Here is a 21,654-nt window from a genome sequence, read left to right as displayed (position 1 = left end):
AAAGACAAAGGCTGACTTTTTTTTTTATAATTTTATGTTGGTCAAACCCTAAGTTTGACTAGTCAAAATTCATTCTTTTCAAGTCCTCTTTACTTCACACTTTCCCAAATTCGAAGTAAATTAAACCAATTAATTTCTCAAAATACCCCAAACTTAGTTCTAAAACCAAATAAATCTCTTACATACAACCTTAGTCTTACCCGATTCAAAAGTTTGTGTACTTAATCTCTTAATCGATTCAAAGTTGATAAGGAACGAATCGATCGATGAGTTCAATTCAACTATGACAACTTACACAATCAACGAAGAAAATATCTTTTTGTTCTAAACTTGATAATTTATTTATCTAAAACTTTTGCCCTAAGTTAGTGTTTCCATTTTGAAATTGTCAAGCATCACTGTCATCGATTTACTTTCATAGACAAACTTTAACCTCGTTTTTAGATATGGTTCCAGATTGAAATATATAATTAATTAGTTGTTGGTTTTGAGTTAACACTATCATAAACCCTATTTTGATTGTATCGGAGTTGGTTCAAGTTAAGTGGCACCAAAACTAGAAGAAACATCATGGTGACATGAATTCTTGTGTGGAAGATTTAGTAGAGAGGATTAGTAATAGTTCCATAATTTAGTACAAACTTTTTGTAATGCCTTGTCAATCCTACATATGCTTTTAATTCAATCGTACTTTGGAGAATTTGACAATTCTACATTGTTAGAACTTTCTTGTCATCTTCCTAACCTCCTTTAAGATATTCAATGCTCCAAATATTTTCTATCAATACTTGTCGAAAGACATATTATTTTAGCTTACATGCTGAGATGTTGGGAATCTTGGTTAGGATGTGTTAAACCTACTACAATTTTACAATTCAATTTTCTTTGTGGTTAGGTTTCCTTTTAACTTTGAAAGAAGTATACAACAAACTTTTCTCTGTCTTTGCCTTTTTAATTAAAGTTGAAAAACAACTAACTCTTGAAATGATAACATTGACCTTTATGTGATTGCTACAGAACACCAAAACTGCACATATACCAACTAATTCGAAGTCAAAAGTTCGTAGGACTTAAACCATCAATCTTAGACTAAATTTTAGTTTATATACTTTTAATAGATCATAAAATTAGTCTACTAAGGTTAGTTTCTTGTTGATTTTTCCTTATTAGTCATCTCTACAAGTCTCTCTTTATAAATTGTGAAAAAAAATTTATAATAATTTAACCAACTTCGATAAAAACAAACTTTGAAAGAAACAAAAAGAATATTCTCGTTAAAAGTAGTACCACCATAGAATCAAAGTATTCCACTCACCCAAGTGAAAAAAAAAAAGGGAACTTACAATTTGCGTAAGGTTAGAACATCTGAACATAAAAGGAAAACAAAACCTGAAAAACAATAATTCTTCCAAGTTCTCCCCCAATGATTAATGATTAATGAACAAAGCAAAAATGCGTTGGTAAGGATTTTTCTTTTTTTACAGTGGCTGGAGTTCTTGCTCTGGAACTGCTGCATTGACAGGCTTGTATGAATTGATGGCTTGTTGTCTACTTCTCAAAATAAACCATGCTCCCAATGCTGACAGCCCAAGAATAAAGATGACAATAATAGCTAAACCCACCAGAACATAGAGTCGTTTCCACATTGATCTAAACCATATAAAAGAGATTGGATTATATTAACGTTATGCAACATTAATAACTGAGAATGTAGTATGAAAAGTAACATATGTATGGCTGCATTACAATTTTAGTCCCTTTGGTTGTTCTATTTAATCCTATGGTTAAGGTTAAGAAGGGCCAACCATTGATATCATTGTTCAAATGCAAGTGGACCAGTTGATAAAATAGAACCAAGTGTAAAAGAAAATCAGTTTAGATTTTATTATGCTTGCTCGCTTGGTTGAGTTTCAAGAATCTCAACGAGTTTTTGAAACAGTGAAAGCTAAATTGAGAAATCTCTAAGGCAAGAGCCAAACAATAAGAGCAAATCTAGCCCGCTCGTCATTATTTTGTCTAGTTGGCTTAATCCCTAGTGTGATGTATCCGATCGTTGTTAGTTTTATTATTTCATGTCTATATATAACAGACCTCTAGGTCGTTACCACAACTCTATGCCAATTGAATTATGTTCACTTTGGCATCACTAAGTTATGACTTCTTATAATAAAAGTGAAAATTTTAAGAACATGATTGAAAACTTTTGAAGTTTAAAACTAAATAAACAACTAATAACAACCAAGGTTTATTAACTAAATTGGTAATTTAACATCTATATATAATTACAGTACTTACCTTTCCATTGGAGGTTCAACATTCCATCGAACGACCTGGTAACTTCCAAATGTAGGAGGTAGCTGCATGTGATGCTCGACGATCTTGGAAATTATCGTCTGCCAGAGAGAAACAATATTTTAAAGTGACACTTCATGCTTGTGAATTTACGGTCTATATGTAGTTTACAGTTGCAGGCACGTTCACTTACATTGACAGTCGCATGTGAGAAAATTTCTGAAGATCCATAAGGGATTATGGCCAACTTAATAAGTGAATCATTTCCTCTCATGGTAAAATTCAATAAAAGTACCTGAAACAAAGGTTAGAAATGATATGCTGCAGAACTCGAAGATTAAGAAAAGAATGAGAGAGAAATCTCTCAGGGTAAATCATAAATTTAGATTATGGCTTTTGCTCGGTGTATCTTTTTATTCTTCCTTAAACGTTAATACATTTACATACATATATATACATATATATTGATAAGAAATGAGAAAATAAATATATAACAAGGTAAATTTCAACAGTCACCTCCCACTGATGTTGTAAACTCAACTGAACTATGATGTGATATATCAATTGAACCAATGTTGGTTCATTTGGCATGACATGGTATGATAGTAGTCTAAGTCCTTCAACGTTTATCCAATAGTAATGACGTCAACAGTTAGTTAAGAGTCCACTGATTATACAAACTAGTTAGAACCATAATTCAAAGTTTAACGACTTTTAAAGCCTAGGGAACAAATAGGCACAACAATGGACTAAATTTATAATAATAACTTATTTGTTAATTGTTATTACAATAATTATCATTAAATACTGCAAAAGAATTTTCAATCCCTGATGGGTCATGTGACTAACCTGCGAATGACTAACATTTAACTCTTGAGCAATATGATCAGAAAGTTCTGTAATATGAGGCTCCAGATCTGTGTAGCTTTTGTTCAACAAGATCTCAAATGTGATACGCCCAATCTGGAGCTCTCCTGCACGTAATACAAAAGGAAACACTTAACAAACAGGCCTTTAATAAATCCTTGAATCACATTTTTTTCCATTGCTCTTTTGCATAGGCCATTTGAGCTGACATCTTCAGCGTCTTCAATTGCAATTCAATTACCCATTTTGCATCTTTGGACTGGATTAGATTGATTCTTATGGATCATCCCTTCAAAGATGACAAGGCAGTGATTTGGTCCAGCATCATATGTCCAATTTTATCAAAAGATTTGGGAGGAAAGAAATTTTCAAATCTTCAACAGTTCAAGATCATGTGAAGACATCTTTGATTCATCTATTTGTAATGAGTTTTTTTGTGTAAACATTTACCACCCCTTAAGAACCATAACCCCAGCTACCTTGCCGTTTGATTGGGCTATTTTGTAAATCCTTTGGATTATTTCATTCATCAATTAAATTGTTTCTTATTCAAAAAAAAGAAGAAACAAACAAACAGATAGACCTTTAAGGTAGAGATTGCCACAGATAATAATTTTTTTGAAATAATCATCTTATGAAATGTTTCTTTCAAAATGAGATACTGTTTATAGTCATTCCGATAAACAATTTCCATAATGCTGGTTATGTAATTTTCTTCACCCAGCTCTTACACATGAGCCTCTGTGTTAAAGTAGACTAAAATGTTAAAAAACCAATACTCGTGCCACAAATTCCCGTAGATCCTCAATTGTCATCATGACATGAAGGATGAGATAACGCCATAACTACCTTTTAAAACTTTCCAAATAAATTAAGTTCAAACGAAATATATCTACATATAATGAAAAGAAAATTATAAAAGAACCAACTGATATGCCGTCAAGCTTCTGTACGAGTATAAAACTATAAAAGCAAACATAAACCTCGACATTAACCATACCTGGGATCGTATAATGTGGTGACTCAATTGGAGCTGATGCAGGTGCCATATCTGAACCATGTGATTTAGTTGAAATTGAAGGAGCATGGGCATTATCATCCGAAGTGCGAAGCCTTTCCCATAACTCAGAACAGTTGGTTTTCCAAAATCCAATTTTTGAATGTGCTCTGTCATACATCACTAAAGTGTTGCGGACAACAATTCCTATAACAAAAAAACAGTCATACTAAAATGTGATATGTTTTTAAATAAAAAAAAAAAAAAAAAAAGGCTTGCGGGAAAATCATATGAACTATGAAAAACCGTACCTCCTAGAAGAGTGGTTTGATCATTTCCATTCTCAAAAATTCCCAGACAATATGCACCGTGCACCTTCGAGTGCTGAATTAATGATTCAGAAAATTCACAGTAAAGAAGAAGCCATTAAATTTCTAGTTACTATGCTTAGTAATTCCACAAACTTTTACAACCATTATATCTAGTGAAAAAATAATAATAATAATAATAATAATAAAAGGAGGCTTAAAATTAAACAAATAGATAATTAACTAAAAATCAACCCGAGACTCTCATTTTTGTTAAGGAGGCATATAGTATTATTACTCCTACCCCACATATAATTCCATGTAAACAGACACGGATTCACAAAGTAATATCAAAATCCAAAACTCAAAGTAATCAAGAGTAAGTCCTTACCCGGAAAAAGTAATTTTCTGGTGCTAGAGACAACTTTTGCCCATTTTCAAATACCATGTCAACTGTCGGAAATATGTTTGATAATTCAGCAGCATCACTAACATGAAGTAACGAATTAATTACTCATTGTTGTAAATCACTTTAGAACTGACAATGTTTTAGCTAACCACACCTTCCAGCACCAGAAAAACATATATCCTTAAAATTTGGGTCAGGACCATCAATCTTCTTCAAAGAATGAAGCTCATCCATAATCTGAAGGATTTTTTGAAAATAATAATTAATTAATCAATTATCCATTCTAAAACAAAAATGTCAAAAACGGGATCCAAATAGTTAACAAATAATGATCACATTTGAGACCAAGACTCTTGCAAAAGAAGAAATCTATAACAGTTGATCATATGGCAAAGAAGACATACAAGGCAATGCAATAGAGGGAACAAGAAAAAAGAGACACGAGTTATAAGCCTGGTCAGGATATAACTACTACAGGAGATCGATCATTCCTTTTCGTAATAAGAAACCAAAACTTTCTTCATTTCATTCTGTTTCTTTCTCCATTTCATTGTATAGTTGGTCTTCAGATCAGACAAGAACTTGGCGTTCCACTGTATCACAGTGAGTTGAAATCATCCGCAAATATATCAAATGGTCCCAATCATCAAGGTTATGGAGGAAACAATGTAAATGGAGCCATATCAAAACATTAAACGTAGAGAAACTAGAGCATGTTTAAACAAAGAAAAAAAACAATACAGACAATTACCATATTGCAACAGAAAATCCTGAAAAAGTAAGTCTTAGACCATCTTACTAAGTCCTTGAGAAAACATGCAACAATTTTCAAATTCAGACGTAAGCAAAGATACTCCAGAATGTTAAGTTCAGAGACATAGAAGCTTACAGCATCCTTGAAAGCTCCGAAGGCTTCTGCTGGTAGGTAAGCATAAGTCGTACCACTATCCAGGACAGTACCATATCTTCCATCAAAGATGCTTGAGCTCAGAGGCAACTTCTTACCCGCAACATGTATCTCCTTCAAATCAACATTGTAATATGGACTGTTGCCATCCCGAAACTAAAGTAAATGTGTGAGATGTATCAATTGTAATTGTTATGAAAGAGCATTAAGCACGTTTTTTAAGGTTAAAGCGACTTTAGTGCACACCTTCTGACAGGGTCTGAGTAGGTAAAAATCATATCCGATGGAGGAGAGATTCCACCAAGAACCATAGCACCTCCACCAATATCCATACCACCATAGCACAATGAGAAAGAATCATTGATCGCACCTTTTTCAACTAGTTGGTCGACAAGACTAAGATCACCAGTACCCAAACCCATAATTCCATCAGCACGTTGACTAAAAAGATCACCAGTTTCCATATTCTCACAACCAAACACAGCACGCTGTGGTATGAGTTCACTCTGATTGCCAAAGGATATAACATCCTCACCAAGGACACCACTACTAGTACTCATTTCAGCATATTGCCTCTCATAGACGCACTGCACTCCATCACTGTCACAAGTGCAATCAATATTGCATTTAATAGGTTTGTAAGTGCTTGACGATTCTGGATCAAACTTCGGGTCCTGATAGAAATAAAAGTTTAAGTAGCAACTACAGCACATTGCAAGGTACCAATGGAAAAAAAACTAGTAATGTTTAAATAAAAATTCAATAAATGACTAGAGAAATTTTATCCATAAAACTAAATATGGGCAACTTCAAGACCCATATAGAATACCCACACTACAATTCTATCACATTCATTAAATACCCAACGCCTTTTAGTAATACATTTCCCTTAATAGGAGAGACAATTTTCTGGTCTCCACGATCAGATACCATTCTCCAAGATCTCTTGTTCCTAGAAAACAATTTGCCCATCCAGGAGACTCGTCTTGAATTATATATTGATCCAAAAGCTTAAGCTAATAGGTGAAGTTAAATTTAACAATTTGTAATCTAACACTCTATCTCACTTGTGAGTTTGGAATATGCAAAAGGCCCAATAAGTGGAAATTAATATTTAATTGATGAGAAAAGAAATTGTGCAGGTTTGAACACAAGACCTCTTGAACCAGTGTCTTACAACATCAATTGATGTGAAAACATAAATTGATGTGTGAGGGTAAATTCATTATTATATCATCTAACAAATTTAGTCATTTACAGATCGATCATTTACCAATTTCCAAATCAAAATTTATAAAAGTCAATTAAAGGAAACAGAACAGAGGATTGAATATGACTACGAATATGAAGATCTTATAAATTATCTGAAAAACATTAATCTCTAAACATTTTAACCTGATGTCTCCCACACTGTTCGCAAGTTGAACAAGGAACATAAGTAACCGTACTCCCCGTATCAACAATAAGCGCGAATTGCTGCGGTGGAGTTCCGATCCAAAGCCGAGTGGTATAATACCTTAACAAAAAACCCACATTTCATCAAAAAAAAAAAAAAAAAAATCATAACAATCCAAAATTTGAAGGAAATGGAACATACCCATTTAGAAGGAGGTCGTCATAGAGGCGCATACGAGCGTTGGAGCGATTATCCGAAGTGGGGAATTGGCGGAGATGGCGGTGAGGATTGGAAATGAATTTGGAGGAATTAGAGGAAGAGAGGTAAAGAGGCAACACCATGGCGCGATGCGAAGGAGTAATGAGAGGATTGGGGGAGATGGGATCGGCGGAGAGAAAGAAATGGAGGAGAATTGCAGGGAGTAGTAGGAAAGGTGATTTTGCCATTGGGAAGAACTGAAGGGGAATGAAAATGGCGGAGGTCAACGAAATGAAGAAGATCGAAGATGGAAGAGGAAGTTGAATGGATTGAGAGCTGCGATGGATTTAACATCAAACAATTTCAGTTGGAGTTTGGTGAATTGTGATTCATTTTGAGAGGGAAAGTCAAACTTTCATTGAGAACGATCGAATCATTTATATATACACACTTGATCCTTACGTTACATTTAAAAAGTAAACAAACATACTTTAACATTTGTAATAATTTAGTTCATAGGTATAAATTTGTGTTAAATATTTAGTTAGATTTTTTCCATAAATGAATCAATAAACTATTAGACATTCTATATTCTTATATCATACTAAATCTATATCATAAGAGTATTTAACATATGATTTTGATTAATTTTTTGCTACAAATTTCAAAATATAAAGATCAAATCGTTATACGATAAAAGTTCAATGACTAAATTGTTACAAAATTAAAAATATAGAGATTGAATCGTTATAAATGGTAGTTTATGAACTAAATTGTTTATTTCATAAAAGATTGGAAACCATAAGTTCTTTTTAATCTTCTATATCGGAAATAAGAAAACATACATTTCAAAATTAATATTAAATTCGTTGTCTAACCGGAACAAACAAGTTGGTTTGAACATTTTAAATGAACTTATAAACAATCTCGATGTATAGAAATTAAATCCATCTTAATCATACCCAATATAAACGAATTGAGTTGAGAGGAATCGACAAAAGTGACAAACTTACAAAATATAACAAAATTTCAGATTCTAAAAATAATAAACGATATATGTTTGTATAAGTGACAAGAGTAATAAAAGTTTATAAATTTCTATATTCGGTATAATCGATTATGTATACAAAACTAAACTCTTGTTCGACTAATTTCTTAAAATCATACTTAGAATGAAGTAATTAATCTAAAATCAATCACTCTTAATCTGAAATCTTTCTATCTTTTTAATTAAACACTAAAATTAGAGAAACCCTAACCCCAAATCCTCAATCGTCGTCGCGTGATGATGAAACGACGGGGAAGTGATTAGAACCTCTTGATTCACCGCCGCCAATTCCTCCACTTTCTCCGCAACTTTTCCCCTGAGTTCCATCAACGACGACCGGAATCGCTTCAACTCCTCAATTCCCATACATTCCATCTCCGTCTCATCCCACCAAAACCCCCCGGTATTCCTCATTCTCTCAGCCCGCATCTTCTCTATTTCAAACTCCGCAGTCGCATCCTTCAAATCACGATTCAACTCCTCCAAAGGGAGGTAGGCTTCCGCCGGCTTCGTCGGAACAAAATTCGACGTCAGGAAACGATCTATGAGCATATCAACGTTAGGATGTCCGAATGTATAGATTTTGCCGGTGGAAGAGAAGACGAGGATAGCAATCTCAGCGCCGGAAAGAATGGAGAGTTCCGCTGCCTTGTTGAAGAGTCCGGCACGGCGTTTGGAGAAGGTTACTTGCCGCCTACTCTTCACATTTAGCTTCTTGATTTCGATTTTTTGACGGCCTGATGATTTCTTCATTGTGAAGAAGAAGAAGAAGAAGATGAAAATAGAGTTGGCGTTGGGTAAAACGGTTAGTAAGAGAGAAGATATTGTTCTTTAGAGTAAATTTAAGAAGTCATTGGACGAATATCTATATATATATATATGTTAATGAAATTATATATATGGTAAATAATGTGATAAATATGGTATGTAAGAATGAATGACAATATATATATTGTTTACTTCAATGATGAATGGATCTGTCCGGCTGATTTGCTAATAATAATAAAAGTGGATTTGGTTTGAAATGTTTATGGAAAAAAATATGTGTTGATTTCACATATTATTGTTGTTGGAATCTTGATATATGAGAAATATGTAATGAAAAAAAAAATCAATGATAATAAAAATGGATAATTGTAGTAAAATAAACTAAAATATTTACGATATATAACAAAATTTTAAATTATATCAATGATAAATATTTTTGTTGTCTATCAATATAACTAATAGAAGTATATTAATGTCTATTATCGATAGAATATGAAAATTTGCTATATTTTATAAATATTTTATCAAAATTTGTAATTTTTGACAATTTCTCTAATAAAAATGTGTGATTCTTTTCAAATTACAATTTATACAAGAAGGTAAGAAAATTATTGTAAATAATAAAACAGCTAAAAATATTTATAAGATATAACAATATTCTAAATTTTATTAATGATAAATATTGATATATTTTCATTAGTTTCTATCCTATACACGAATAAAAGTATATTAGCATTTAAATTTAAACTTTTGCTATATTTTGGTTCATTTTGATATACTGAAAATGCGGTAGATTTTTTCTCGAGAATGAGTTTTTTTTTTATCGTCTTTTATTACCATTTTAGTTTTTATTATTTTAATTGTGTATTTTAGGTAGCGTAATTTTAATAAATTCTAAATTATCTTTTCAAGTGAAATGAGTAAGATAATAATAATGGCAAATGTTTTTTTTTTTTTTTTTTTTGAATCTATACTTAAAAATGTTGTTGATGGTTATAATGTATATTTTTTAGATCAGCGATAAATTGTTGATATATGAATATGTTACATTGCATACATTCAACTCTATCACGTTTAGACGAATGTTAAGTAGTATGCAATCCATGTTGTACCCAGAACTTACCTTTTTTTTTTCTTACCATCTTCCCTTTGATTCTAGCTTTAACACATAATAGTGAAACTATTTCTAAGATGTTTTTATGTTACTAAGCAACTTGACATACATTTTTATGGTTAATTAAAACTTAGATAAATATCTACATTTAACTTTTTTTCATTTCCTTTTTTTAGGTAAAGATAAACATATGCAATAAACTTCGATTTATTTTTAGAATATAAAACATTTTTTTTCTATATTACTTTCATGAAAATTGTAGGTCTAGTAGCTAAGTATTTTGACATTAAAATATATTACGAATCGTACCGGTGGATGCACAAATTTTGTGGATGTGAGTTTTATAGTTCAAATATAAAAGTTAGGACTAGAACATCAATTTACGACTAGACCAACTAATAATATTAATACATATTCGATTATACATGTGTGTGTATACGTATATATAACGAGAACAAATTTGAGGGATGCTTGAGCCTCCCCTTAGTCTACACTAACTCCACTGGTAAACTGAGATGCGTGAATAATTGAAGATAGAACAAAAATGGAGTCGTGAAGCGTAAAATGGTAAAAATTAAAATATAGTTGAATTAAAAATTGTATAAATGAAATGAGTCAATCATTTTAGAATATAATACATTACAAACTCATTCCGTTACGGGTTAAACGATCTTTAATCATCTAAACATCATAAAAAACTAACAAAAATAAAAAAAAAAACATTAAACAAGGTTATTAAGACAATTAATTGTTGGATTTTTCCACCTATCTTACCCGATTTTAAATCTTAGGAAGAGGTTTTAGCTCAAAGCCTTAAACTAAGAATTGGAAAATATAAAAGGAATAGAACAAAAAAATAACTTTATATAGGGATTTTTTTCTAGCAAATTATTTATAGTTTATTGAACAAAACCACTCGAAGATAAAATTTATTACACTTAATCTTTTTTATGTAGTATAAATATTTTATTGTGGTTTACATGTAGATATGTCTATGCTTCTTATGTTTAAATTATGAAATATTGCGATTTTTTTAATGTAACAATAAGAATCTTACTCATGTTTTTTTCTTCATTTAATTTTTTCTATTAAACCTATTATAAATTTTAAGATAATATATTATGATATTTCTAAATTTATTATTCATTTTTCACTCGTTACGATGTAAGTATAAAAAAGATATAAATATAAAAATATTGAAATGATTGTTCTAATTTTATAGAATCGAGTTAAAACAATAATTCTGTGTGTAATTTTCACGTGTAACGTGTTATTTACATTAAAAAAAAAAGGTATAGAAAACTACAAACCAACTTTCCTATCTAACATGCTTATGCACACATGAAATTAAAACTAAAACTTTCCCGATATTATTTTAGAGTTAAAATTAAATTCATGACATTCTTGTGAAGACGATTGTAGTAAAGAACCGTAATCATCGTTTGGATCAATTACATAAAAAGACATAAAAAAATAGCAACCAACTTTCCAACCTACACATAAACACATGAAATCAAAACATTCCATTTTCCCCTACTCAAAAGTGGCAACCATACTTTCCCTTCTATTTCACAACAACAATGCTCTTCCAAGATCCAAAACCTACCACTTACCTCAACCAAATAGCAACAAAATTCCTTTCCTAGGGTGGGCACTGATTGTGCATTTGTGGGAATAATCCAAGAGTTAGTTCGAGCTAGATAGAAAGTGAAATATCATCCATTTTCTTAAAACAATTTTATTGATATACTATTGATGTCATGAACGAGTGAAGTTATGACTTTGATCTTGATTTCTTCCTTTCTCTTCTCCTATGTCACAACTTCTCATGCATATAAATTCGATGAAGCTCTTCTTTTTTTTTCATTTTTCTTCTATTTATTTCTTCGTCGTCTTCTTCAAGAGACCAACTTTACCGAAACTGCATTTTCTTTTTTCTTTTTACCTCTTTCCTAAATCTTCTCCTATATGATCAACTTCGGCAAAAATGCCCCACCATCTTCGGCTGTGAGAGAGGGGAGTGATCCGTGATTGAGGAAGGAAAGAGCGACCAAGAGAGTAGAATGTGAGTGAGGAAGAGAGTTGAATGTGACCTCGGCACATGATAAAAGAAAAAATAGGACCGATTTTATTTCCTCTTCAAAATTTACGTTGGTTGTAAGAATTTTCCGAACTACCTGAAAAGGACATAAAAAATTATCAACGAACTTCCGAATCTAAACATACACACATGGAATGGATGTTTTCCTACTCGAAATTGGCAACGATACTTACCTCTTCAATTTCACAACAACACTGTTCTTCCAAAATAAAAAATCCCAAATAGAAACAAAATTCCTTTTCTAACATTTATTAGTGGTGTGTGGTGATTTGTGAATCTGTGGGTTGCAAAGTAACGATCACTTTCGGTGGGACACAAGCAAAATCAAGATAACAGTGGTGTACTAAATTCGGACCACTAACCAAGATCTTTCTTCCCCTTTGGGAAAATGGGGGTTCAAGAATTCATTGAAATCGTCCATGTTTTGCCACATGGCCATGAATTTCCCACCACTCCCCTAGAATTTCAGTGCTACAAGCTTCATAAACCGACCCATTTCATCACCCACAAACATCCACCATCTCCATTTCTTCTTAACTGTTCATCATCCTCTTCCTTTTTCTCTGCAGGTTCTTCAACAGAAGTGACTTCTGATACAAAACCATCATGGCTTTGACCAGATTTCACAACCCTTTCAATCTTTCCTCCTCTAGTTTGTCAAGAACATGTTTCCCAGTTCCAGCTTTTCGGGAGTACCTAGTTGAGATTTCGCCTTGTCAAAGGATTGGGTGTAATTTTGGAGGGAAATCAGCTTGTGGGCGGAGGAAGAAAGTCAACCAAGTGAAAGCCGCCGTTGCTGAAGCGCCGCCGGCGGAAGGGGCAGCTGGAGAAATTAGCCGGAGCTTACCAACGAAGAATGTTCGGATACTTGTGGCTGGTGGTGGAATTGGGGGTTTGGTTTTTGCTTTGGCGGCGAAAAGGAAAGGTTTTGATGTGGTGGTTTTCGAGAGGGATATAAGTGCCATTAGAGGAGAAGGGCAGTACAGGGGACCTATTCAGATACAAAGCAATGCTTTGGCGGCTTTGGAAGCCATTGATTTGGATGTTGCTGAGGAAGTTATGAGAGTTGGTTGTATTACTGGTGATAGGATTAATGGTCTTGTTGATGGGGTTTCTGGAAATTGGTATGCTGCTTTTTTATGAGAATTTTCTATCTCTTTTGATTGATTATTCTTGAATCTTTTGATTCCTTTCAGTATCCCAAATTGGACTTACTTTTAAAAGCAGGATCATAACAACAACTGAGAAAGATAATGATATGTTGCACTGTGTAAGAATTTTTGTATGCTTGAAGTTATAGCTTAGTGTATACTTATAGTATGTGGATGAAATGAAGGGCTAAAATTGTTTGGGTCTTTAAAATTTTATGGCATCTTTGACTTCTATTGAAAGGAGCTAATCTGGCTATCGTTGGTTATGGAATATAATCAACAAAAAGGTTAACTAGGTTAAAGAGGTTCAAATCTTCAACTGAACTCAACAAAATAGAAATAGAAAGAAGTCAAAAGAGGAATCAGGAAAGTTTGTAAGACTAATTTTTTGCATTTTCTGCCTCCTCTTCTAATTTTTTTTTTAATACTTTATGAATAATACTGTTTTCTGATATTTCTTGATCGGAAGGTGGTTTTGTAATCCATGTGTTTGGTAGGGATTACCTTTAGTCTGGCCTCTAGGTTGGTCTCTCTTATTAATTTTTGTTAGGCCGTGCCACTATCCATGAGGTAACGTTAATATTTGAGACAGAAGTAAGAGTAAGACAGTACTGTTCATTCTGATAAAATTGGAATATAAACCAAAAAGCCATATGGATTGAACAGGATCGTCTTCAAACAAATGGAATTTATTAGACGATCTCCCTTTCTTTACTCTGTGTTCTGGGATTATTGTTGTGTTTTGTTTGTTACATGAAGGATATGTAACTCGTTACCAGGTACATCAAGTTTGACACGTTCACTCCTGCAGCAGAACGTGGACTTCCAGTCACTAGGGTAATCAGTCGAATGTCATTGCAACAAATTCTTGCTCGTGCTGTGGGTGATGATGTGATTATAAATGATAGTAATGTTGTTGACTTTGAGGATAATGGAGAGAAGGTAATCCCGTCATTACCTCTTTCTTTTCCTATAGTTTCTTAAGGTTATGGTTAAATGACATCTATTCCATTGTCACTTTCACGAAGTAATCTTGTCTTTCTGCATTATGGGCCTTTAGGTAAAGGTGACTCTTGAAAATGGACAGCAACATGAGGGTGATCTCCTGGTCGGAGCAGATGGTATATGGTCAAAGGTACAATATGTTACTATTTCTTCATTTTCTGGTTGAATTTAACTTCTACTTGTTGAATTCTTTCATTAATAAATATTGATGCTATATGATTTCTAACGTCAGGTTAGGAAGAACTTGTTTGGACACTCAGAAGCGGTATATTCTGGCTACACTTGCTATACAGGTATCGCGGACTTCATTCCAGCCGACATTGAAACTGTTGGGTAAGATTATGAAGCTGTCTGTTGCAATACATGTAAACAAACTTTTTGGTATTCGATTTAAGACCTGTCTTTTGATTTATATTCTGAAGGTACCGTGTGTTTTTGGGACACAAACAATACTTTGTTTCCTCAGACGTCGGTGCAGGAAAGATGCAGTGGTATGCATTCCATCAGGAACCATCTGGTGGCACTGATGCCCCTAACGGTACATCTATGACCCACCTTTTAGAATTGCTTAGATTCATGTTTTTAGCTTAGCTAAACAAATAAAGTAAATAAATCAGAAGTTCTCCCTTAAATCCGTCCATGAAAATAATATATGTACAGAGATATCTGTATTCTAGAATCTTCTTAAAATGTATTCCTCCAATGGATAATGTGGTCAATTAAGGAGGATCATTCTGATTGTAGCTCTTTCATGCCTCCTTTTTAATTAATAAATAATATGGTATGATGCTTTTTTGAGAAACACCCCAATCAACCAGAACAACTCACCAAAGGACCAACAAACCAATCATGATGAGGAATAAGAGCAAACAGGAATAAGACAACATTTTAGTGGCTCGATAAAATATGATCTGGAAAATCAGGCCATGCACTAATGAATCAGGAAGCTACAATCCATAAAATTCACTTAGAATGTCTAAATTCTCAATTGGATTACATGACTCTTAGTCTCTTCCACCCATCTTCTTTTTGCCTTCTAACAATCCATTCTACCAACTATCTAATAATGGGAACAATGCAAGAGGATGAGGATAATTCTTCCTCCATGTAGTAGAATGCTAAGAGTTTCCCAGGCTCGTGCTTTCTCAAATAACATTTGATTGGCGTCTTTGCAGGCAAAAAGGAGAGACTGTTCAAAATTTTTGATGGTTGGTGTGACAATGTGATAGATTTGATACAGGCCACTGATGAAGATTCTGTTCTTCGACGTGATATATATGATCGCACACCCATTTTCACATGGGGTAAGGGTCGTGTAACTTTGCTTGGGGACTCTGTACATGCCATGCAGCCAAATATGGGCCAAGGGGGATGCATGGCTATTGAGGTACTCATTTTTCATCCATAGTTTTCTTGATTTACATCTTTTGATCCATACTAAGCCTATTACTGATAAGTTCTAGTAATCATAAATGATCCTTGTCCTCCGTTTCTTGAACACTGCATATTGAAATTTTTTGCTCTATCACTCGTCTGTTGAAGTAGGAACTCCAAATGCGATAAAACCAGGTTAATGTATAGTTGTGCTCACCATTCCTCTCTGGTGACTAACAGGATGGTTATCAACTTGCACTTGAGTTGGATAAAGCATGGAACGAAAGCGTAGCCTCAGGATCTCCTATTGACATTGTTTCATCATTGAAGAGGTGCTAAGCTTTCCATATGGCTGTGATAAAAGATAATAAAACTGGAAATCCTTTGGATGGAAAGATAGGAAATATAGTTGCCCAGTATTTATAAGACTAAATCTGTTGCAGAAATCCATGCTATAGTTTTTCTTTTTATTTAATTCGGTTAACTGTTTTCTAAATGATGATCCCAGTTATGAGAGTAGTAGAAGAATACGGGTTGCTGTAATTCATGGAATGGCAAGAATGGCTGCATTAATGGCTTCCACTTATAAAGCTTATTTGGGAGTTGGACTCGGCCCACTTTCAGTAAGAAACCATTGTATCAACATATTAACATTAATTTTGTACGTGGCAAAGGTTACACATTATATCTAATGAGTTTCAATTTGTTCTAGTTTTTGACACAGTTCAGAATACCACATCCAGGGACATTTGGTGGAAGGTTTTTTATTGATCTGGCAATGCCCTTGATGCTCAATTGGGTCCTTGGCGGTAACAGGTAAAAATTCTTAGAATTCTATCTATTTGTCTTCTTTAAAGAACAGCCTATTCAGTGAAAAGCTATATTGCTTCCCATCAAGAAATGTTGGCCGCTTGAATAATTTATTTATCGTACAAAAAATTATGAACATAGAATTGAGGAAATTTCTTGTACTAGTTTGAATCTGAGAAAAATTAACATAAGAAGTCAATCTTTTTCTGCAGTTCAAAATTAGAAGGGAGGCCACCAGCTTGTAGACTCTCGGACAAAGTACGTTATCTAGAATTAATTTTATGTTCAGTCTGCTCAAACCAAGGGTGGATTTTTCCATTTTTCGTTTGTCATTGAATGTTTATTTTCATGATATAATGTTTCCATCAACTATCTTTGAAGGCAAATGATCAGTTGCGAAAATGGTTTGAAGACGATGATGCCCTAGAGCGAGCTATTAATGGAGAGTAAGTTCCCTGTTCCAATAGTTTGTTACTCTTTAAGGTACTCCAGTTCTACCCTACTATGCATCTGATCTTTGCATTACTAACCCATTTGCTTTTTTAGTTGGTTTTTATTACCACAAGGAGGCAAAGCTAGCGTTTCACAGCCTATTTGCCTACGCAGAGACGAGAACCAACCCTGTTTGATTGGGTATGCTTTCATCCTTGTTTCTTTTTGGTAGAACCAAAAAAACGGTTCTACATTTGCAAAGGGCTTTGGTTCATTAATAAATTTGATTGCAGAAGTGTGGAGCAAGAAGTAGATTCAGGGTTATCGGTCGCTATACCGTTGCCTCAGGTGAACAATAGCACTTTACATGTCTGAGAAGAAATTGAAAGTTGAAATGATCTGACTGATTTGATCCTATTGTCCACCCGAATCGCAGGTTTCAGAAAAGCATGCCCGTATTAATTACAAAGATGGGGCCTTCTTCTTGACTGATCTGAGAAGTGAACATGGCACTTGGCTATCCGAGTAAGTATATTTCACGAGGCAGCTGTTTTACTGAGTATGTGCTCCAACATCAACCATTAAGGCCATACAAAGCTCATAATATATCTTTGCTAATGTGGTTGTAGTCACGAAGGACGACGGTACCGTGTACCCCCGAATTTTCCCGTACGCTTCCATCAGTCTGACTTAATTGAGTTTGGTTCTGATAAGAAGGTAACTGTCAACAGAAAAACTTGGGTGTTTTATGTTTAGGCCTCAATCTCATCAGAAGTTCTGATTGATCTATTTGCATATATGCAGGCAATATTTCGTGTGAAGGTAATAAGATCTTCAGTTGAAAATGATAGAGAAAAAGTAGAGATGAACTCATGAAACAACAAAGAAGATCTTTCCATTACCGAGTTATTCTTAGTTCTAGAGATATGTACAGATCATTGAAGGCAGTGGAGAATTCTAAATCTGCTGATTTTGAATGCAACAGATTGATTTGTATTGTCACTCAGTTTTTGAGTGTAAAGATGCATGGAACTCCACACTCTTGTAGTGATTCTTAAAATACCAAAGTTTTAGTATACACCAAAAGTTTTAGATTAAAATATAGATGTTCCATTATTATCTGTTAAGTTAGGGGCCTAGTTTATGAGATTGAGCTAGTTTAAGTTCGATCCAATCAATACTTGAGGCCCGTAGGACTTAGGCTTGGCCAAACATGGATCTTTTATTCTTTAAAGTAGCTTGAAACGATCCAATGATATTATTGTGGAAGATGTTAACCTCAAGATTGAGTTATTAGTAGAGGTCCACAATTCCCCATTCTAAGATAAATCATGAAAGTGTTAAAAGAAGTACTACTAATATTAGCAAAGCATGAAGAGAGATGTGACCTAAGTTTGTCAACATGCAAAAACCCTAAGACAGAAACCAACATGGTTGTTACAACCATTGCGAGTTTACCATAATTGAAGCGAGAGCACGTGTCTATGGATTTCGTTGTTGATTTGTCTAAAACGTCTATAGGGTCATGCAATCATATGGTTAATTGTGAATGCATGATACGGTTAATTATGGAAAAACATGAAAAGTTTTTCCAAGTAGATACCTTCTTTTTCCTAAGAGAATCTACGTATTTAGTAGAAAAGTGGGCACAATGGTACTTGAAAGGTAATATAAAACACCTATATTCTACATACATTGTTTTGACGATTTTTAGTGAACATGAAACACTTGGTTAAAGTTCGATACAACCTATCAACCATAGATTGATAGTCAAATTGATCATTCAAATTATTTTCTAACAACGATATAAATTTTATCACACTTGTGAATATATTTTTTTTAATTATTATACTATACTTATGCAAGTAATGATAATTGGTAGAAATTTTAGAAAATAAAAAAGTTGCAAATATAAAAAATATTGTTTATAGATTCTTATGGTTTATCAGTGTAGTGATAGATCAACATTTACTCATAATATATTCTTATCATTGGTAAATTTTGATAAATTTTACTTAATTTTTTAAAAATATTACTATATACTTAATTATTTTGAGTATTTGCAACCGTTCTCAATTACAAACGGGGAAAACAAGTGTGTAAAAGAACCAAAAAGTGATTGTATTATCCTTCTATATAAACTTTGTCCAAATAGTACAAACTCGTATTTCCATATAATCCTTTTCTTTTCTTTTCTTTTCTTTTTTTTTTTTCCCCTTTTTTCTTTCTCTTTTACCTAAAACGAGGAAAGAAAATTCAATGCCTTAAAGTTCGATAATTTATCGATAGTAAAATAAGAAAAGAAAAAAAGAAAAATAGCCACAGTCACGTATCATGACCGGGAAACCGACTCAGCCAGTTTCCCAATACGCTCCACCAGTTCTGCCGATAGCTTCTTAGCCAGTTTCTTACCCTTCTCCGGCCGAAAATCGAACCCAAACGCCTCCGAGACCTCCTCCGAGCTCCAACCGGACCGCCGCAATGAACCGGAAAACCGGTCCACTTTCAAAAGAAGTGCATCCAAAACCGCCTGATTGTCCAACATAACCATCTCTCCGTCGAAGATTCCCGCCGCCGAGACCTCCACCATTTCCGCCACCTCTGATTCACTCCACCCACCGGTCTTCAAAACCGATCCCAATTCGACGAGATACTTTCCAACCCACTTCGGTACTTCAGATCTCGGCATCTCGAAGAATCGATCTGGTGAAGAATTTGACGAGGATGACGAGTTCCTCCGCCGCCGATCTATCGCGGCATCGCTCCAAAACTCAACCCACCTTGGTGTTCTCACAACCCCCGAGTCCATGCTCCTCCGTGAGAAATTCGCTGATGGTACAATGGACTTCTGTGCGAGAGACCTTTGTTTCGAGAACAGAGAATCGGAATCGGAATCCGAAGCAGAGCACCGAAATAGAGACTCCCGTTCGAAGAAATCAGACAAATCCAACCCACAGCAAAGAACACGGTTCTCATCAACAAAGAAAATGGGGTTTCCGGCCAAAGGTGGGTTGCAAGGAATGTAACAATGGTTGAAAATGGGGATCAAAACAGGGGCTCGTTTAAGTAAATTCCTCGCAATCCTTAATGCCTTTTCTGGTTCAGCCGGTTTGTGGCCCCAAGAGCAGGACCAGAGTGTATTTTTCGCGATTTGGAAGGAAATTGCAGCAATAGGAAGGTCAAGAGATGATCGGAGATGGAGCCGAGCGCCGGGGGAACGCCAGTCCGGGAAGCCCGGGCCGACAGGAAGGCCGGCGGAGAGCACAGCACGGAGATCAGGCGGGAAAGAGAAGCAGAACTCGGCCTCAGCTCGGGCAAATTCAGCGTCGGAGAGACCGGGCTGGACTTGGACACCGGAGTTCCTAAGATGGGTGAGGACTTTATCGGCGAGGGAGGAGAAGGAGAGGAGGCTGTTGCGGAGGGGGGCAGAGGAAGTGGCGGCGGCGCGGGCGGAGAGACGGCGTAGGCCGGCGATGTGGGCGGGGTTGAGGGTGGACATTCTCCGGTCAACGTCGACCATTATAGAAGAAGAAGGATTAGGAATGGTATTTATTGGTATGGAGTTTTTGAAAGAGGAAGAAGACGAGAAGTGCTTTTTTGGGAAGTGGAAGAGATGAAAGAAATTTGATGTGAAAAAATTGATCTTCTCCCTATTAATATAGCATGCTTTTAGGACAAAGGGCCCACTCCTGATTTTATTTTTTATTTTATAAATATTTATAAATCTTTTTTTCTTTTCAAAGTATTATAATTAAAAGATTGTGGTGGGAATGGGAAAATCGAACCTCTTTAACAAAAGATTTCTTGAATTGTTAAAATGTTAAAACATTCGCTATATCGAAAAATGTTTACTATTTTGTAATTATCATTGTATCCCAAACACCAATTATTATTACTTAAAAACTATAGTACTAATTTATTATAATAATTAACTCAATGTCTTAAGCAACTTTTAAGTTTTAATTTCAATTTAGTCGATGTGTTTTAAAATTTATAAACTAAATTGAAACAAAAAACAAATCTTAGAAGTAAAATAATCACATCTTGAAACTCAAGTGTTGATTTGAAATCAACTTAAAACTCGAGGACTAAAACATAAAAGCTAACTTAGATCCAAAATCTAAGGAAAAAAATGTATTTTTCCTTCAATATTTGTCCATGTGTTAACAATTTATTCTAGGCTATATTGATTATGTGGATACTATAATCTGTATAAAAATTTATGAAAAATTGTGAAAATTTGTTGAAAGTGATAAATGGGACAAAATATATACACTTCAAGAATTTTTGTCATGGAATTGTTATCATCTAAAATGTTATATACATTTAAAGGAAACAAACATTACAAAATAACATAGCAATAAAAGAAAAACATTGGTGTGGGAATTGAAAAAGAGAAAAAATAATGTTCTTTCAATATTGAACATTTTAAGATCATTGCCAAAGTATCTTACCAATGTGTACTATACGAACCACA

At 34.2% G+C, this 21,654-nt stretch overlaps 3 protein-coding genes across 3 annotated transcripts; 1 reads left to right on the top strand and 2 right to left on the bottom strand.

Moving 5' to 3' along the window:
* Window positions 1-1,246: 1,246 nt before the first annotated feature.
* Window positions 1,247-9,442, bottom strand: LOC103497389 (uncharacterized). The gene is made up of 13 exons (XM_051079533.1): window positions 8,634-9,442; window positions 7,378-7,710; window positions 7,176-7,296; window positions 6,027-6,454; window positions 5,763-5,919; window positions 5,028-5,110; window positions 4,856-4,952; window positions 4,468-4,540; window positions 4,160-4,363; window positions 3,142-3,266; window positions 2,486-2,587; window positions 2,296-2,393; window positions 1,247-1,650 (listed from the first exon to the last, which is right to left on the bottom strand). Exons 1-13 carry the CDS (start codon window positions 9,173-9,175, stop codon window positions 1,479-1,481), a joined length of 2,535 nt encoding a protein of 844 aa, XP_050935490.1. The 5' UTR covers window positions 9,176-9,442; the 3' UTR covers window positions 1,247-1,478.
* Window positions 9,443-12,717: 3,275 nt separating this feature from the next.
* Window positions 12,718-18,275, top strand: LOC103497391 (zeaxanthin epoxidase, chloroplastic). The gene is given in 16 exon segments (NM_001328473.1): window positions 12,718-13,529; window positions 14,336-14,498; window positions 14,617-14,691; window positions 14,794-14,894; window positions 14,984-15,099; window positions 15,737-15,948; window positions 16,176-16,267; window positions 16,444-16,558; window positions 16,648-16,751; window positions 16,958-17,003; window positions 17,127-17,191; window positions 17,292-17,378; window positions 17,471-17,525; window positions 17,614-17,702; window positions 17,807-17,894; window positions 17,982-18,275. Coding segments are annotated over 16 exon segments (1,998 nt in total). The 5' UTR covers window positions 12,718-13,011; the 3' UTR covers window positions 18,054-18,275.
* A 1,004-nt stretch (window positions 18,276-19,279) lies between these two features.
* Window positions 19,280-20,829, bottom strand: LOC103497393 (uncharacterized). Its single transcript, XM_008459561.2, has one exon. The coding sequence runs from the start codon at window positions 20,695-20,697 to the stop codon at window positions 19,510-19,512; it is 1,188 nt and encodes a 395-aa protein (XP_008457783.2). The 5' UTR covers window positions 20,698-20,829; the 3' UTR covers window positions 19,280-19,509.
* Window positions 20,830-21,654: the final 825 nt, after the last annotated feature.

This window comes from Cucumis melo, chromosome 11 (assembly GCF_025177605.1).
Source record: "Cucumis melo cultivar AY chromosome 11, USDA_Cmelo_AY_1.0, whole genome shotgun sequence".
Taxonomy (NCBI): domain Eukaryota; kingdom Viridiplantae; phylum Streptophyta; class Magnoliopsida; order Cucurbitales; family Cucurbitaceae; genus Cucumis; species Cucumis melo.
Note: the sequence above shows the minus strand (reverse complement) of the source record. Positions and strands in the feature narration are given on the sequence as shown.

What these genes read in the sequence shown, in the direction of transcription:
- LOC103497393 (XM_008459561.2), bottom strand. Translation starts at nt 20,697, where the DNA reads ATGGTCGACGTTGACCGGAGAATGTCCACCCTCAACCCCGCCCACATC.
- LOC103497389 (XM_051079533.1), bottom strand. Translation starts at nt 9,175, where the DNA reads ATGAAGAAATCATCAGGCCGTCAAAAAATCGAAATCAAGAAGCTAAAT. An exon ending in ACGACGATTGAGGATTTGGG is followed by an intron (nt 7,711 to 8,633) that starts GTTAGGGTTTCT and finishes AATCCATCGCAG; the next exon opens with CTCTCAATCCATTCAACTTC. An exon ending in GACGACCTCCTTCTAAATGG is followed by an intron (nt 7,297 to 7,377) that starts GTATGTTCCATT and finishes TTTTTTGTTAAG; the next exon opens with GTATTATACCACTCGGCTTT.